At 36.2% G+C, this 19,344-nt stretch overlaps 2 protein-coding genes across 4 annotated transcripts; one reads left to right on the forward strand and one right to left on the reverse strand.

The window, feature by feature from the left end:
• Nucleotides 1-860: 860 nt before the first annotated feature.
• Nucleotides 861-8,772, reverse strand: LOC117124890 (A-kinase anchor protein 17A-like). 3 transcript variants are annotated; one of them, XM_033271221.1, is made up of 5 exons: nucleotides 8,655-8,772; nucleotides 7,209-8,012; nucleotides 6,549-6,697; nucleotides 4,374-4,614; nucleotides 861-3,238 (listed from the first exon to the last, which is right to left on the reverse strand). In XM_033271221.1, exons 2-5 carry the CDS (start codon nucleotides 7,971-7,973, stop codon nucleotides 2,876-2,878), a joined length of 1,518 nt encoding a protein of 505 aa, XP_033127112.1. In that variant the 5' UTR covers nucleotides 7,974-8,012; nucleotides 8,655-8,772; the 3' UTR covers nucleotides 861-2,875. The 3 variants fall into 3 exon arrangements, with proteins under 3 accessions (XP_033127112.1, XP_033127110.1, XP_033127111.1); XM_033271219.1 differs by having other exon boundaries at nucleotides 7,209-8,014; nucleotides 8,571-8,703; XM_033271220.1 differs by having other exon boundaries at nucleotides 8,568-8,697.
• A 3,418-nt stretch (nucleotides 8,773-12,190) lies between these two features.
• On the forward strand, nucleotides 12,191-19,338 carry LOC117124888. The gene is made up of 2 exons (XM_033271217.1): nucleotides 12,191-12,318; nucleotides 19,063-19,338. The coding sequence occupies exons 1-2, from the start codon at nucleotides 12,216-12,218 to the stop codon at nucleotides 19,323-19,325; spliced, it is 366 nt and encodes a 121-aa protein (XP_033127108.1). The 5' UTR covers nucleotides 12,191-12,215; the 3' UTR covers nucleotides 19,326-19,338.
• Nucleotides 19,339-19,344: the final 6 nt, after the last annotated feature.

Here is a 19,344-nt window from a genome sequence, read left to right on the forward strand (position 1 = left end):
TTGAACATAATAGTCCCAACTGAAATAGAAAGAACATTTAAGATAGATCGTTTTACCTAAAAGAAGGGCCTCAATATGTATTGATGGTGAAAGAATGAAAGAATATGTTTGTAATAAAAACCGTGATGAAAAAATGCTTATATATATTTTTAAACACACGTGCGTGGCCTATAATATAGATAAGATAAGCCCTATGTCGTATGGTTTTCTATATGGAAGGGAGGTAGTGGGGTGGGTATCAAAATTATTACCTTTGCCCCCCTCCCCCGACCCAAGACCTCTGTTATGCGCCTGCCCTCCAAAGATCCACTGCAGCACCGTGCATCGCGGTAACTAGGGCGTGGTTTAACGAAGAATGACCAGTCGAATACGGCCTTTCTGTTAAAAAAATAGTCACCTAACCTGTATTATGTAGCGGTGCCGATCTAAGGATTAATATATAAAATATAACAGCACCTGGAGTAGCGGTACCCATAATGCAGTGGCGGTGCCCATCTAAGGATTAATGTACAAAATATAACAACACCTGAAGTAGCGGTGCCCATAATGCAGTAGCGGTGCCCATCTAAGGATTAATATATAAAATATAACAACACCTGCAGTAGCGGTGCCCATCTAAGGATTAATATAGGCCATTGTTTATTAGGCCTACTGCCGCTGGTGGTAGCTCCTATTTACTGTATATTCTTTTGTACCACTTAAAAATAGAAGGTACAGTACATACAAAGAATACTAGGACTATATATTTTCACTTTGTTATTTTACACAAGCAGATTAAAAAAGTTTGTTTCTAGGCTAGGACGGCAAAAGTGTGTGTTTACTAGACCTTGTCGACAACAACATACAGATACAACGCTAGGTTAAATGAATATTCAATTTATATTGCTACTTAATTATTCATGAACCTGCAGTATTGTCGCCCATATAAAGCTTACCAAAAAAAAAAAATGGGACTTGTGGCAAGTCTATTAGACATGTTAATGTAAATTACAGACAAGGAACTATTTTATTTCCTTTGTTTTTCATTGGTTTATTGCAGTACAAAATACACAGAACACAGGAATATGGCATGGATAAAATTGTAGTCTATAAGTCAACCTTAACTTATGGGAAAGAAAAATAGGAAACTGTAGAACTATCACACCACCACTACCAGTACATATAAGGGAAGATAATGGTTACAGTAATTATTTTATAGTTTTAGCTCTGCTATGAGCAATCTAGGACCATGCTAATTACCTATGATGTATTATATTAGACACGGTTGGCAGGGTGGCACCAGGATTTGCTCACAGGGGGAGGGGGATGAGGCTGAGGTCCCCGACAAAAAAAATTGGGCATGGTCGGGCGTTGTTCAAAATCTCTCGCAGGTGTTTCAGGGTGCAAAACCCCCGAAAAACATGACAATTTATGGGTTTCAAATGCTTTATTTAATCAGTTTTGGGGTCTAATAATATGTAAAATATACATATACCTTTTTATCTCCCCAACCTAACGGTTGGCAAGACATATTACTTACAATGATGTCATACCGTTGAAGGTTACAGTGATGTACTCGGCATCACAGGCCTAACACTCAAAATGTTGCCACCTAGATTGAACAACAGCACAAAATTTAAAGCAAAATTCGGTTTCAGTACCAGATATCTAAAAATAGGCTCCTGAGCATTGGTATACTGTAAAAACTACGTCAAAATAGGCTCCTGAGCATTGGTATACTGTAAAAACTACGTCAAAATAGGCTCCTGAGCATTGGTATACTGTAAAAACTACGTCAAAATTACTCTTATTTGACAGGGTGATATGAGCCATTGCTCATCTGTCAACACACTGTACTTGGCATGCCTGTCAAATAAAATGAACTGAAATAAACCCACATTCCATTTAACACAAAAATTTCACTACCACAGCATAGAGAATATTTCTATGTGGGCAAGGGCAGTACACTCAGTAAGCGATCAGATCGCCAGCGTCTATATTGTAAAAAAAAATCTAAGATTTATTTAAAATATTCTAGAATCAAATTTATATTTTTATCGTTGAAGTACTAGTTGGCTCAATTCCAATAATTCATGTATTATATAGCATCCTGGTACCATGCTTAACATTCACGTTAACGAACAATTACTAACATAGTTAACAATCGTTAAAATTTGCCAACACGGGTAACTCCCAACATTTTACTATGCTGGACAAAATTGATAAAACAGGTTAACTAAGACTAACCAACATTTGTTAACATGGTTAAAATTTATGGTTAAGAAGGTACACATAATTAACTTATAAATCTGATGTTAGCAATAATAGAATAAAAATTGGTATTAGAATGATGTTATTTCCATTACGTTTTGTTCACATTCCTTTGGTTATGGGGAAGGGGAATTTATTCATCCCAAAGGGCGTTAATTTTGATCTACAAAGATCCTAAAGATGAAATTTCTTAAATTTTAAGTCAGTAAAAAATAGGGGATCTATTAAATTGAAAGCAGCATACGACAAATGCGATACATTCTTTTGATTGGCCTACATTCATCATTTCATACTTAGTGAAAATGTAAACATCCTCAACTCTCGAGTTCTGTGTGATTGGCACCTTGCACTGTTTCACACGCCAATCAGAGGATTCACAATTAAGGATATTTACATTCCCAGCAAGCATGGAAGAATTAATGTAGGCCAATCAAATGGCAATACCACAATGTCATCTCTTGCTGTTGTTAACTAGTGTAAACATCCTCAACTCTGAATCCTGTGATTCGCTGTGAAGCAGCATGTGACACTATGCACCCATTGACTGTTACAATCAACTGAGTCTGTGACTATGTTGTAACACTGAGGGAATGTAAATATATAAAAATCAAGTCTTTTTTTTTTATCACCTCTTGTGCGGTACAGTAGATGAGACTACCTTGCTACGTACAGCTTTCATTTCAGTTTGTTTTTTCTTGTGTGTTGAAATTACCGCGGATTTTAACCTCGCTTTACCAGCAACTACTTTCTTCCTAAGTTCCTCCATTTCTTCAATTTTCCTTTTTTCATTTCGATCTTCCATGTTTTTTAACAATTTTTTCTTTAACTTGGACTCTCTTCGTCTCAGTTCTCTGGCTTTTCGTTCCTCCTGTTTCTTTTTCTTCCGTTCCTCTTCTTGTTTCTTTTTCCTTTCTTTTTCAATCTGCTTTATTCGCTCACTCTGAATCTCGGCAACTTTCCTTTGAACTTCCTCTTGTTGTCTAACTTTCTAGATAAGTAAAATAAAAGTGTGCACAATTGATCAAGAAGGAAATTCCACTGCATCAAAATTTTATTGTATTCAAGATAAGCATCACTTTTGAAATTTAAATTTTTTTTTGTGACTGTGTTCACCCCTCAGTGGCGTATCAAGGAGTCTTGAAATGGGGAGTGGGGGGGGGGGGGGGGAGAGGACAAAAGGGATGTGGGGGACTCGATGATTAAGTAAGGGGATATTAGCTCACAAAATAGGTGATATGAGAGGATTTCTAACTACTTTAGCTAATTTGTTTTTGCTTCAAACATTTTCAATAAAGGAAGACTTGGGGAGGGGGAGAAACATTTTTTATGAGGGGTATTCCCTTCCTCGCACCTCTAGATACACCACTGGGCATCTGTTAGAGGTAAAGTAAATTCCCACAGCCAAAATTTATTTATTCAATGTATAATAAAAAACACCAAAATAGGCAGCCCATACTGTAGGCTGAAATCGTTGGTTTAAAATATAAAAATACAGGCAGAATATTACTCATACGGTTCCAAACAATACAAAAATAATATAAATCTTATTCACAATCCAATTACTCAATAAATTAATTTATAATATAAATACGGTTATAAATACATAATCATCAAAATTTATAAAATTTAAGTAGAAGCTGCCAATGCTGACGTAGCGTACGATAAGACCTTTCAAACAAAAGTTATGGCTGGAAGCATCAACACGACAACAGCTATAGCCAGCACATCAACAACAATAACTAACTACTAAATCCTTTCCGAGCCACTAGGGCTCAAAGGGCTGGAGCTCATCCCCAGTTTCTGTAGTGTAAAGCAGATGAGAGTTTTACTCCCCCTGAACGGGACACAGGACACTAGTCCGTCGCAGGTTAGTCCCCAGCAGTTTGCTGGTACCCATTGATACAGCTGGGTGGACTGAAGCAGTGTAGCTAAAGTGCCTTGCCCAGGGACACAAGCAAATCTGCACAGCGGAGACTTGAAACCCCAACCTTATGATTGAAAGCTCAAACCTCAACCGCTGCGCCAAACTGCCGCTACCACAATAAAAAATAAAGATAAAAGCTGCCCTCATTTTTTAAATAGGTAGTGTGAAAATGATTAATCTAGCAATTACAATACAGTACCTTTAATCTGTTAAATAACTCTGTCAACAAACGAATTGATTGTAACTGTCGCTGAGCTAACAGCAACTTCCTTTCCTCCATCGCAATTTTTCGCTGCAACTCAAATTCTGCTTGGATTCGTTTCCTTTCTTCTCTCCTGACTCTTCTTCTTTCTTCACGTTTCTCTTGTCTACTCATTCGTCTCATTGTCTTCTCTATTTTCCTGCGCTGTTTTTCTCGTTCTACTTCCTCTTTTTTCCTTCTATATATTATAGTGACAGAAATAATTTCAATGGATTTCATTCAATACAATGTAGATAAGTAGCACAAACAGCAACTCTATATCTCTCACTAGATTGAACTCAAAAGTCAAAAGTCAAATGTCAAAGTAGTATCCTACAATAGATATGGATTGAGAATGTCTAACATGAAAGTAGGATGGATTCACCAACGCGTGACTGTCATTGTGTGCATTTTACATTCTACAGTACTTCAAATCAATTTTGATTTTTTTTTTACAATGTGTACACGAATATGTCACAAACGGAGAGACTGATGTTCCGGCCTGAACATATATTTGGCTTACAACCACTCCAGATTTCAGAAGAGAATGTAATGCGAAACGTTCAGACATGCAGAGTTAAATTAAAATGGCGTCATTATGTTCTACGTCATCCGTAATATAACACACTATCCTTTCTTATTTTCTTGACAATGAATCTCAGAAGCCAAACTGGCTTGGATATTTTTTCATTAGTTTTTTTTTAAATGTCTAAAAGTGAGTGGTTTTCATTTTAAATAATCATTGAATCTACACTGAGACAACTGTATTTGTGTTGTTCCTTGCAGTTACAAAGCACTGTTTGTCACTCTCCACAATAAGTCAGAAAATCCCCCGAGCAAAGCTTGCTCAAACCAAACCCAAACAAAATGTGCTTAAGTAAACTTAAATGATGCAATGAAGAAGAAACTCCAAGTAAAAGGGTTGGATAGTTAAATAAAACAAACAAAAACAATAAAAAAAATAACTACATAAATTTGTTTTTAGATGAGACTTAAACTGTCTTACTGTAGACAAGACCTGAGAAAATAAGGCAAAAAATTCCAAAGTTTGGAAGCAATTCGGCCATCCCGAAACAAAATAACGTAACTGACATTATTGTCGATTTTGAGATAATATCATTTTGGAGTATATTAAACACATCTGAATTACCTGTGAAAATTTCAGGTCCCAACAATGAGTCGTTTCAGAGGTAACACCACCTATCTTTAAGCACAAAACTTAAAATCCAGTGATTTTCCATGGTAAAACAACGTAACTACAAGATTACGGGGCAAAACAACGTATCTACAATGAAGATATATTGTTTTGCCTCGGAATGGTATTCAAAAATTATTTTGAGCTGATGGAGTTTGGCAAGGCGAAATCAACTGGTTATTGTGTTTTTATATCAACACTCTTAACAGCGACATATGAACAATTTAGATAATACATATGATTGCCCCAACCCTGATAAATTCCAAAAATATGTCACACATTGCATGTTTCCAAGGCAAAACAGAGTATATGTGAATATCGCTAATAACTTTGCTAAACTAACGGTTGTAATTAAAACTTTACATATAATCACAATATTTATAGGTATAAAATCCTGCAAAAATTTTAAAAGGGTACGACAATTTATTACCAAGTTGCAAACATGCAAACTTCAACTCTATTTTTCTCCAAAAGTGAAAATTTCAAGTTATATTGTTTTGCCACGGAAAGGCCGAATTGAAGGAAAGGAATTGTCACCTAAAGTATATTTTTATGAGAAACCAGCCTCACAAATTGGATGGTATTGGAAAATCTTGTTAAACGATTTCAGTTCAACACCATTTAAAAAAAAAATAAATGAAATTATATTAGAGTATGGATGGATTTATGTAGTGAAAACACCAAAGATACCGACAAAAATCTGAAGAAAACTTATTTATCCAGTGTTGTCCTCTTTTTGGCACATAGGACAAACTGTTTAAATGTCTCATCGGAAGACGGTGCGCTATCGTAACTTGCATTTCAGCCCTCCAGCTAAAATACAAGGAGAGTAGAGATGGGAATTGAACCGGGGACGAAGAGATCTCCACAGTTCAGCGCACACACAGTGGCTACCTCCAGTTTAGCAGACTGAGCTAAGCTGCTCTCAAATACTGTACCTTTCATCTTCTAATCTGTGTTCCTCTGCTTCTCTCTCTCTTTTCTTTAGTTCCTCTCTTTCTTTTTCAAGCTGTATAAGTCTTTCCCTCTCTTTGATTCTTCTTCTGATAGCTTTGGCACTCATGTGTTTTGTTTTATCAAAGTCCACCTAGTCATAATGATAGCACAAACAAACCAAATATCAATCAAATAATATTAATATATCATTAATAATGAAATCAAAAATCAATAAATTTCCTTTTTAAATCAAAATTAGCAATTCAATGCATTTTATTAGTTTAACATTTTATATTTTGATATTTTAAAGTTAAATTTTAATTGATGATTTTTTTGTTTCTGAGTGCAATGTATTGTACAGAACATTAATTTATTTCTTTTTAAATTTTCGTTCCCTGGTTTTAAATACAACTCGTTGTTCTTGCATTTTTTTGTATTTTAACTTACTATTTATTTTAATATACTGTAATCTTTCAATTTTATTGATTTTAACTATGGAATATTTTCAATTTTCTCATATTTTATTCATTGTGGTTTAGGATTTTATATCTGTACAGTATAGATATACTTTCCTAAGATATTCTCTGAAAAAGTGTCCTCTTACTGTAATAGGGGTGTCCCAAAGTAGGGGTTCCTGTATTAAATGATATACACTGCCTTACCTTAAAATCAACGGTGTGCGCCTTTCCTTCATCCTTCCGCATTAATTTCATACCTTTGAGAGAATCCATCGCCTTTACGAAGCCAATATATTCCGTAAACTGTATGTATGCGTTAAATGTTATACTGCCCCCAAAGCTAAAGTTACCAAATTTCCCTCCAGTAATTTGGTTCTCATGGCGGTACGAGTCTAAAATTGGAATGTCTACATTTCGAAGCTCACCATACTGTTCAAATATTTTACGTACAATGAACTCACTTGGTTTGTCCGGGTCTTTTTTAGTGGAGAACCATTTACCTGGGAGATTTTCCAGATGGATAGTATCTGGCCGCTCACCAGGATTACATTCATTCATATCTTTAGCGTCACGGAAGAAAGAATCCCAGTCGTGTCTGGTTGGGTGAGGGACTTTTGCTTCAGCAGCACGAACCTTGAGCATCTCGGAAAACCCAGAGAGTTTGATGCTTTTGCCATCGAGACGAAGTATCAGGACTTTCAGCAAAGCTTTGGTTTCCACTTCAGCTTCGAAACGAATAAAATCCAGAGAGCTCTGCTTCACCCTCAAAATAATGAACTGGTCCGGATGCACCATGTTCTTCAGCTTCTCCATGACCTCCCAGTTACTGATGGATTTACCCGGAGACTTCAGTTGTGGCAGAGTCACAGAGATGCTCAATTTTGCGATGGGCTTCAGGTAGAGCTTCTGGGGCTCAAAGAGTTCTATTGCTTCAGATGTGTCACTGCAGAGTTGTGTTGTGGATGCCATCTCTGTGGGTCTAACCTCACAGTTCTGACGGAAGACAAGCTGTGGATCAAAATAATGGAAATTTAGTTTAAAATGTTTGAATGTCATTCACTTTGAAATTCTATTTTTATAGCACATTTGGACCTTGTTAGAATATCTCAGTGTTACAAATAAATTAGAAAATAGACATAGGCCAAATTATAATATCAAATGACACGGACAAGATGATAGGCCTACCCTGTACTGTATATGAGAATGATTTTGATAATAACAACAAACATATCAATGAGGGATGCTCCAGCGGTAAGGATATAGGTAGGGCAGCCTAATCTAGCCTAGTTCTAGTAGCAGTAACCTACACTATAGGAGGTAGGCTAGACCTGGGTCTGCTACTAGCCTACGCCTAGTCCCATATAGGCCTAGCCTAGGTAGCTAGGCCTAGGCTAGGCTAATATTAATAAGAAGCCGGCCTAGCGTAGTAGACTAGGCCCTAGCTCCTAGTCTAGACTCTAGAGGGCATAGGCCTAGCTAGTACTACTACTACTAGTAGTAGTAGCCTAGTAGGTGGTAGGAATATATTTAAGCAATGCAAAATAGGAACGCCAGCAAGTATACCTTTTGGATCTAACAGATCATCTGCTATACCATTGTTGATTTTAAAAAAGTATAAAACAATGAACAACATTAACAATCGTTATTTACCGTCTAACCATTTTAGAGAGGCTAGCAGCATTGAATGATAGATGTATGGTATGGAACGCCCATACTGCCTTCAGCAGATAGCTTAGAGTGAGGCTGCTGTGCATTCCATTCGCAACCCGTTTCATTCGGCGCATTTAGTATTCCATGGCGACTTACCTACAATCAAATTCTGCTCGGTTTCCCATTTTGCATTCGGTGGCTTCTTTGGCATTATTCTGCGACCAACATTAATTTGACTTACCATTCATGAACTGATTGGACTGACCAAGTTATTCGGTGACTCTATTGTATGGAGCGCCATCAGACATTGTGTCAAAGCAATGAAGATTCCTTGCTACCACAATTTAAATATATTTTTACTTGGAGGTTGGCATCCGAAACATAATGAAATAATGTATTAATTTTAATTAAAACACAATTATCAACTACAAATTCTGAACAGAAGTTTGCCAATAAGACTCTTCTTTGTCTCTGCAGTGCCCACAGCCCTCCCACCACCCTCGTAGTGACCAAAATAATAATCATAACATACGATACAGTATTATATTTTATCAATTCTTTGAATAATCACCACCAGTGCATCGAGGCGGCACCTGCCTGATGGTTAAGTAAACCCCTTTTAGCAGCAGTTTAGCTCAATAATATTAATAAACTGGCCGCGAAGTAGGGCCTACGCTAAACCTTGGTAAGCCATCATATGGAAAAATTTGTGGTGTTTTTTTTTCGCATTTATTTGCCTTCGCTGCTAAGAGGTTGACCTCTTTCCATGCCTGAATACCCAGGTGATGTTCCATTATTGAAAGGATGAACTCAAAAATACTAGAAATACAAGATAGAGCACTCGCATAGCAAAAGTGAGGCGGATATACTGTAAGTCACATCTTTTACGCAAATGCAGTCGTAAGCGGCGCCCTTTAGCTTTCAATGGGCCTATAGCAATTTACACACGTTTATCCAGTTCACATCAGACATCCTTTGCGCGTTTCCAATTTTACTTTTGTTTACTTATTTTGTTATTTGATTAAAGCCCCTTCTCGGCAAAATTTCACTAAAAATGATTTTTTTTTTTTTGAAAAAATGCATATGCATTACTTTATTTATTATAAACAATGGAAAATATTGGCATAAATTTTTTTTTTACTCAAAGGAATAACAAAAATGAGAAATACAGACTATTTCTTATAGGAGATTACCATTTTCTCGACGAATTCTTCGTTACTAGGCAAATTCAGAGGTTGTAGATCGCATCCGCTGAAATGCTCTCGCTTTTATGTAGGGCCTATACTTTATACGGTCAACAAAGTGCGCCCTCTCTAATGAAATAGATTTTTGTTCATCTTGATGTTTGTTTAATTGTCAAAATCTCGGTCAGAATAATTTTTTAACAGATTTGAAATAATTCCTTTGAAATATTATTCACAAGTGTCAATACTAGCAACGTTGTGTGGAACACACACACAAAAAAATCAAATTTCAGTCTTATTTTACATTTTTTTCATGTTTAGGAATGTCTAAATTTAGTTAAATTAGCAATTTCGAATTACATTTATAAATCTTTATAACATATATAAAAATCAGATTTTTCTTAACAACTTAAATCTTGCCAGGAATGGGGCGCTCTTCTCTTTCCGGTAATCCGCTAATGATGGAAACTTTATCACTAATCACAGTCCGGTCATACGATTCTACACTTTTGTGTCTGTTATTTTATTCTTTTGATTTATTTATGCCTACTTGTTTGTATCATAAGGGTGGCAACAATGTACCTCCACCAAACGGCCCGCCAAAAGAGGTTATGTATTCACCCGGGTACTCAAATCACCGTGATCACCGTGATGCAAAATTTGGCAAACGTTTTTTAGATCCAGCCGTACGCGGCGCCCCATTGTTTGTATTCTCACTATGCATTTCGGTGGAATAATTTCATTCTGTGGAGAACTCTATCTTGTGTTCCCAGACCTTTGATGAAATACAGTTCATGCACACACATAATTCGTCGCTCACATCACGAACTAACACAATTAAATTCAATTTTGTTAGTTCGTGAAATCAAAAAAGCGCGTCAAAATACGCGCTGTTGTCGTTAAGGCCTTTTTGTGTGGTAAAGAATACAAAATTGCTTGACAACCAATACGCGCTCGTTTTGACGCGCTACTGTGATTTCACGAACTAACACAATCTACTTTGATTGTGTTAGTTCGTGATGTGAACGACGAATATAAACCTACCAAAGTGAACTGTTACTAGACGGCCAGAAAATTTATTATTATGGCACCTGTATGGTTGTGGAGCTCAGGCATTTTGGATAATTTGAGGTCATATTTAATCGATTTTTGAAGATGCATACGGTTTTAGTGGCGGATCTAGGATTTGATGATAGGCCAGGGAGGAACTCCAAGATGGAGGAAATACCACTGTCAGTGCCGGATTTAGGGATTTGATATAGAGGGGTGGTGGGGCGGGGGGGTAGGGAATGATTTTACAGATTGAGAGCAATGCAGTAGAAGGCTATTGGGACGGTTGGGACAGTCCCACTCAATTTTTCTAATGGGTTCAAAAGGTGCAATTTCATGCATAAAATGAATCCATTTTATTAAAAATGGGTACAGATTTCTATTATTTAGCTTAAAATGGGTAAAATTTGAAGAAAATGTGTCCAGAATTTTTATATTTTTCCGTAAAATGGGTCAATTTCTAAAAAACTGGGTCCACATTACAGTATTTGAATTTACGTGTAAAGTGGGTCCACCCTGATATTGTACCGCAATGTTTGAAAATCTTGGTTACGGCATCGGTTGAGAGATAATGACACCACAGCCCCACCATAGTTGGGGGTTGACGCAAGAAAATTCATGATTATGGCACCTCTAGATGGCCGGAGATGGCACTCTCAGACTTAAATTTGAATATAAATTTCTTTTCTTTTAAAAAATAATTTTGAAAAATTAGGGGGTGTGGTGGTGATTTTTTAATATTCTACCCTCGAAAATGTGGACCTTCGGTAATTTGTGGGGGGGGGGGTGCGTGAGCACCCGACGCACCCCCCCCCCCCTGCGTACGGACCTGTGCATCATACCAGTGGTTTGAAGAAATGTCCTTTATTCATTTTCAAGGTTGGATTGTGAATTGTATATGGCCATTAGTATTTAAAAACTGAAATATCACTTACTCCAATAGTTTCACTTCCCAAATAGGACCCTAATATAAAACCGTAACTATTGCCCTCAACGACTAATTGCCCTATTATAACTATTCACAAAGCACATAACAGTAGTTCCTTTTGTTAAGAGTCACGAGCACTGAACTTGTTGGCGGTTTACCTTTCTAGTTTCTGGAAAAATAATGAAAGAATGACTAATTGAATGATTTCACATGTTTAAAATAAAATGTGGAATTTCCAAAATATTATTTCTTTCGAATGATCAAATAATTATTTTTAGGAACTGCTTATTGCAACATTTTATTGCCTGGAGCATTTCTCGCGTATCGTATCATTCGACTGACTATAAGTCGTAATATCAGTCATTGAACAACGCGATCACGTCCAGACAACGGAAGTCAATGCTTCAAAACAAGATGTGGCCAACAGGTATTCCTCGCTATTTCAAACGGGAGTTTTTATGTTTGCTGTTGATTGGTATCGTTTTATGTTATGGACAGACAGGTAGGTAAAACGAAGCAGCATGGCGATGACAGATTTGATCATGATAATTGAACTATAACTTCAAATACTTTGGAGTTTATTTAAGATAATATTTTTTTTTCTTTTTAATATATTTATTTATTCTTTTTCCTCCCCTTTCCTTTTTCTTAAGTTCCTTTCCTCCTTTCAGCATTCCGAAAACTGTGAATGCGTTTATGGGTGGGCACAATAGGGGGCGCTCCATATCTTACATAAATCATAGTATCGTAGTAATGGGCATCTTCCCGATGCAAAAATTAGTATAGAAGTTAGACAAAAAAAAAAAAAAAAAAAAAAAACTAAGGAAATAAAAAAAAAAAAAAAAAAAAAAAAAAAAAAAAAACTAAGGAAATAAATAAAACAGAATATACAAAATGATACAATTATTTACCAAAGTTAGTTATGGTTTATCTATTTAAATCATCATGGATTGAGTTAAGAATGAAATATCTTCTTAATATGTTTGTATTGGACTTAAATTGGACGTAAAGGTGTATTGCAAGAACATAGGATGGGACACGTCATGTATCGAGTTTCTTCAGTACAATTTTTGTATACATGTCCTCAAAATTATCGACATCATAGCCGATAATTTTAAGCAGTGGCGGATCCGGGGGGTTTAGGGGGTTCAGACGAACCCCCCCCCCCCACCTCTGTAAAGAAACGTAACAAAATAATACTGGGTCCTGGCTTACAAAATTCATGCTAACTAGACGCGGATCTTCGTAGTGGCGAGCAGTCTTGCGATTTTATTGCAACCAACCGTTGATTATGTGACGGAAACCCGAACTTCTGCAGGGGTTCCGTAATAAGCAATACCGTATATAGGCCTAGTCGCGTAGGTCCTATAAGGTGACCGTGTATAAGACGACCCTCATTTTTTAGAAGATTTTTGGTTGATATTTGTATGTCTGGCGTATAAGACGACTCCCTGTTTCATGGTCGGAATTCCTAATTTTTTGTGGTCCTAATACTGCATCTAGCTGGATAAGAGCCAAATGCAAGGGTAATCTTCCAAATAATACCATTTTATAAGTGTTTAAATCTTCCCCACCAAAATAGTATTTTCCCGTAGGCCCCTATTTAAAATTGCTTTCATTCATATAACATTTAGTTGCTTCTTTGCAGTAGTAAGTTTGCGTGTTATGGACAATCCGCACATAAGACGAACATGATTATAAAAATCTAAAATTTGAATGTCGTGCGTATAAGACGACCCCTTGCTTTTCGATCGTAATTTGCTATTCTAAGCCTCGTGCTATACGCGAGTATATACGGTACGGTTTTAAAACCCTAGGTCACCTAAACGTTAGAGGATTCCCCCATCAGGGGTTCCAGCCCGTTGCCACCCGGGCCCGTTGCCACCCGGCCTTTTGCCACCCGGCCCGTTGTCACCCGGCCTTTTGCCACCCTAGGCCTTTAATAATAATAATAATAATAATAATAATAATAATAATAATAATAATAATAATAATAATAATAATAATAATAATAATAATAATAATAATAATAATAATAATAATAATAATAATAATAAGAATAATAATAATGTCGTTCTTATATAGCGCTTCATGCCTTTACAAGGCCTCTAAGCGCTTCACATTACTACCCCGGTCATTGGATCAAACACATATGGAACACATTGAACACCAAATTAAATTAGTAAATGAAATTATATTATCATTCCATAATATTGCAGCTAGTAATCAGCGCAGGTTGTGTTGGAACCTACCAGGTACCCACTTGTCTCCTGGGTGGAGAGAGACAACCGTAGATAAAGTACCTTGCCCAAGGACACAAGCGATTTGCACAGCCAGAGTTTCGAACCCCCGACCTTAAGGTTGGGAGTCCAAGCCACAACCGGTGCGCCAACCGCTTTAGCCACCCGGCCTTTTGCCACCCTAGGCCCGTTGCCACCCAGGCCTTTTGCCGCCCGGCCTTTTGCCACCCGGCCTGTTGCCACCCGGCCCCTTGCCACCAGGCCCCTTGCCACCCTAGGCCCGTTGCCACCCAGGCCCGTCGCCACCCTGCCTATTGCCACCTTTGGGAATGTCGAATATTTATATTATTTTGGTGGGTTTTTTACACAGATTTGCACTAGTAGGCCTACTGTAGAATTTTTTCTTGATTAAATTTACTTTCCAGTTTAATATTTAATTATTATTTACTGTATTTTATTTCAAACAATCGTCCATGTGCCTTCTTACCACCAGGAGAAAATTGCAGAAATAAACATTGTTAGAAATCCGCACAAAAAGAGACATACTTCAGTGTCTAGTTTATTTTTATATTTTATTTTTAAGTATATTCTTATTCTAAAATAGAAAGGAATAGCGTGCTTTTACAATTGAAAAAACAACACATTTATGATAATAATAGCAGGGAACAGTGAAATTTCACCGTTCCCTGATAATAGTTAGTATAACCACAAGCCTATATTATGTGTGTATAATTAACTTTATAGAATTTATTTGGTATTTCCCTTTTTATGCGGACAATTTATTACAAGCATAGGCCTGAATATTTTCTCATGAGAAATAAACGTCAATGATAAACTTTGGATAAAGCCCTTCTTGTTAGCGGTAAACTACAAAGGATATTGCGCTCAGTGATCTAAGCAAACTAATCCTCCTGATTGTTTATACCGTGACTATAGGGCTATTGTTCAGATTATAGGGTCCTCAAGTTTAATTGGTCAGTTGGACATTTCCCCCACCCGTGTTTTTCTTTTGGTATACCAGAGCTATATATGATCATACATTTGGTTTAATATCTGAAAAACAACAAAATTGTGAGAGGTATATATGTATGAGCATAGGCCCATTCATATAGCAGTATAGCAGCATTAACATATTAACATATTGAACATGTTAATGACAATAGCTTATCATTGCTATTGTCATCATTGTCACTATTATGTTCATTATTATTTCCACACTCACAGGCAAGTCAATTAAAACAATTAAAAAAAAATCTGTCCAATTAATAACACTGCAAGAATTTTAATTCATGATGTTCTGCCTTCACAAAAAATGTAAAAAAACATACACACATTCACACTAACTAAAAACAGTACCTACTCAGAAAAATAATATGGGCCTATACATATATGCACGTCTGAATACATACAAAGAAAGATAGAACGCTAATCAGGAAGCTACTTCATAAGTGTGCCTTTCTTGATAGTTAACCGCAACGAATTGTCGTTGTTTACAATCTGCCAAACAATCAATTCATTTTTTTCAGTACGTGCACATAGTTTTGTAAAAATGGCAAGAGTAACATTTCTGCGAATACAATGCACAAGGGGGCAACGGGCCGGGTGGCAACGGTCCGGGTGGCAACGTTCCGGGTGGCAAAGGGCCCATGGTGGCAACGGGCCGGGTGGCAAAGGGCCCATGGTGGCAACGGGCCGGGTGGCAAAAGGCCGGGTGGCAACTGGCCAGGAGGCAACGGGCCTAGACCCCCCCCCCCCATCAGTGGCGGATTCAAGGGGGACATTTTCCTTGGGGAGGACCCCCGCACCCCCTTTAATTTTGGGTATTTTTGGAAACGTTTTGAACCCCACTCTTTCAAATCCTGGATCCGCACCTGAAAAGATTTCAAGATTCCGAGTATTTTATGCTTATTGTTGCTGTATCATAAAATACAGTTGCTAACAAGTACTGTATATTTTGGGGCGTTTTTTAGTAATCAATGCTTTTTTTTTTCTTTCTTTATTCCCCCTCTCTTTCTACTCCCCACTTCCCACCCCAAATCATCTCCTGATATGTAGAAGATTATTTTAACATTATAGAGCAAATGGCTGGCAAGTCTTGAGTAGGCTTAAAGAAAGGTTATAAGGTATTTTCTTGTCAATGACCACCAGATTTTCTAATAATAATAATTATTATTATAAAGCAATGGAATTCACCTCAACGTAATTTTAAATTACATAGAATAATTCCTGGGGTGTCGGCTAACTCGTACACATGCCAACTCGTACCCATGCCAACTCGAACACAAATTTAGGCGAACTCACACGATTGGTGATCACGCATGAATGTTGGCTAACGCGTACACGTGACTTTTGGTGAACTCGTTCCCAAATGCATTTATGTCGTTTATGCGAGATCTATAGGCCTATTTTGTATGTTTTTTCCCCAAATTATTTATTGTGATATATTTAATGATATTATTTAATTATAGTTATTTCTTCTTGTCTATATCATGATGTATGGTTTTAAAAAATAATTGCTAAAAATGAAGCACATGATTGTAATTATATAGGATAGGTTAGGTCATTGGTTTATTAAACTAATCTTTAAGTATAGTATTGTAGGCTACAATCATTTGTACTTTATTTTTGGTCAACAAAAAAGAAACTGAAAATACTGAACTGAAATCACCACACGTTTATTATCAACTTATTTATTTATCTAACAAAACATAATAGGCCTACATGTTAGAATACTAAGCCTACAGACAAATAATTATAATACTACAGGCCTATACCTGAAAAAACCAAAACTAATTTTAATTATTAATTATATGTGGAATTTCCACAAATTATATTTTGCATGATCGAATATTTAACTTATTTTTCACACAATCAAACCATGGAGGAAATATTATATTTCCTCCATGATCAAACCAACATTCTCGCATAACACGTCATTAAACTGACAAACTACCGGTAAGATCAGTCATTATTCTCAACAACGCGATCACAGACAACGGGAAGTCAATGCTTTAAAACAAGATGTGGCCAACAGGTGTTAATCGCTATTTCAAACGGGAGTTTTTATATTTGATGTTGATTGGTATTGTTTTGTGTTATAGACAGACAGGTAGGTAAAGCGAAGCAGCATGACGATGACAGATTAAATATGCGCGACCAAAATATGAGGGGGCGTGGAATTTATTTTCGTTGGCCACGCCCACTGAAAATATTGCTTCTTAGATTACCGAACACACGTTAACCGTGACAGCATAAGCATAAGCATAAGCCTAGCCTAATTTTTTTGCTTCGAAGTTTTCGAATTGGGGGGGGGGGGGGGGGGGGGGGGCGCACGCCCCTTCCCCTTCCCTTGGATACGCCACTGAGTTTACCTAGTTCGTCATGCATAATTTCAGTAATACTATTAATGTTTTTACCATTACAAAAAGGTAGTTGCCTCGTCAGCAAAATATTTTTTGCTGGCTGTATAGATAATATCTTGATGAAAATGAAAACCAAAAACAAAGGTTCCGCTCAACATTTTTCCATCTGCATTTGATTTCAATCGCTTTAAACACCATGAACAAATAGGGAAGCAACAGGCTATATATTTGCTAGGTTGGTTTTATGAATATTATTAAAACGTGTCAGCTACTATCTGTTAAGGAATGTGTTTTGTCACCCAATTATATATACCATTGTCTGCAAAGTAAACATTCGCTTATTTTGCTTCTTTGACCTGGCTATATTGAAAGTCACAATAATTTATACACGCACAATACCGCAGTCGTAGATCTGTTTTCTACAGACTCGGTTATAATATTGTGACACATGAGATGAGAGCCCAACAAATCCAAAAAATTTGCTTTTAATCGATGTTTTAAAAATTGATGTTTTAATGTGAACCGAAATTATTGGCTACATTTCCAAAGTGCCAATCAAACTTACTAATCCCCATACAAAAAAATTCTATAGAATTCTATCAAAAAAAAACTATAGAATGTCTATAGCATAATTGTTTAGAAAATCTATAGAAAATTCTATAGAAATAACTATAGAAGCCCACTATAAAAAGTCTATTAAAAATCTATTAAAACTATATTAAAAATCTATTAAAACTCTATTAAAAATCTATATATATATTTTATATATATTTTCTATAGACTATTAAAAATTACAGTTTTTAAAATGACTGTTTAGAATATTATACAGTTCTACAGAATATACTATAAATAAATAAACTGTCTCTTATCCACATCTAGATGTGTATAAGAGACAGCCCTATACTATAAATAAATAAATTTATATTGAAATTTCATATATGTTATACTCTATATAGATTTTATATGTTCCTATAGAGATAATCCCTATAAAATTGTTATAATACATTAAAAAAAATACAGATAAGGACTATAAATTTTTATAGAATAATTATAGAAATTGTATAGTTTTATTATAGAGAACTTGTCATATCATTTGTATAGATTATTCTATAGAATTTCTATAGAATATGCAAGATGTAAAACATGCTGGTAGGAATATACTGGTCAGACACGAATGTGTCAATAAAATATTGAATGAAACAAAAAAAAATTAAAAACATAGAAATTACATTATATATGTGTATATAGTATGTTATAGAATTCTATAGAAACTAGTGCTTCTATAAAACAATTTTATAGAAAATACTAATTTCTGTAGAAATTGATTAGTCTCTATAGAAGCTCTATACAGTTCTATAGAATTTTTTTGTATGGGTCAAAACAGGGCTAGGAACAAGTGCACGTCCCTCACACACACAAAACATGTGGTTACTCAACAGTACGCAGCCGTTTTCTCGTACCTTAGCAACGATATAGCTAAGGGGCGGGGCTTAGGGGAATGTCCATGGCACGTGTATGAGTCTTTTTAAAATGCGTTTTTAGAGGCAACATAATAAAAAAAAATTTTTTTAAACTTACAATTACTATACTTTGTCATTTTCCTGCATGCGTTACAGTAAGTACTTTGCTTTTAAATATTTTTAGGCAATGGAGGGCTTGCTGATGGAGAATTGGACGCGGTTGTGGAGTACGTAAAGCCGCATGAAACATTCATTCCTACTGCTACAACTGATCCATTACTGGGCCAGATAGTAGGCTACCGATTTCAGCTGGATGCGGATGGTAACGAAGCGGTATTCAATAGGGTTTTTAGTGGAGTACCTGACTTCACATCAGTGAGGGACGGGTATATAAGTATTTCTGAGGCGCAAGCAACGGAGTTACTGAAGGTGAGAGTTTTATATTAAATCTAACTACAGACGGTAT

Source organism: Anneissia japonica, unplaced genomic scaffold, assembly GCF_011630105.1.
Source record: "Anneissia japonica isolate Jap-2015-1 unplaced genomic scaffold, ASM1163010v1 scaffold1881_len754168_cov175, whole genome shotgun sequence".
NCBI lineage: Eukaryota > Metazoa > Echinodermata > Crinoidea > Comatulida > Comatulidae > Anneissia > Anneissia japonica.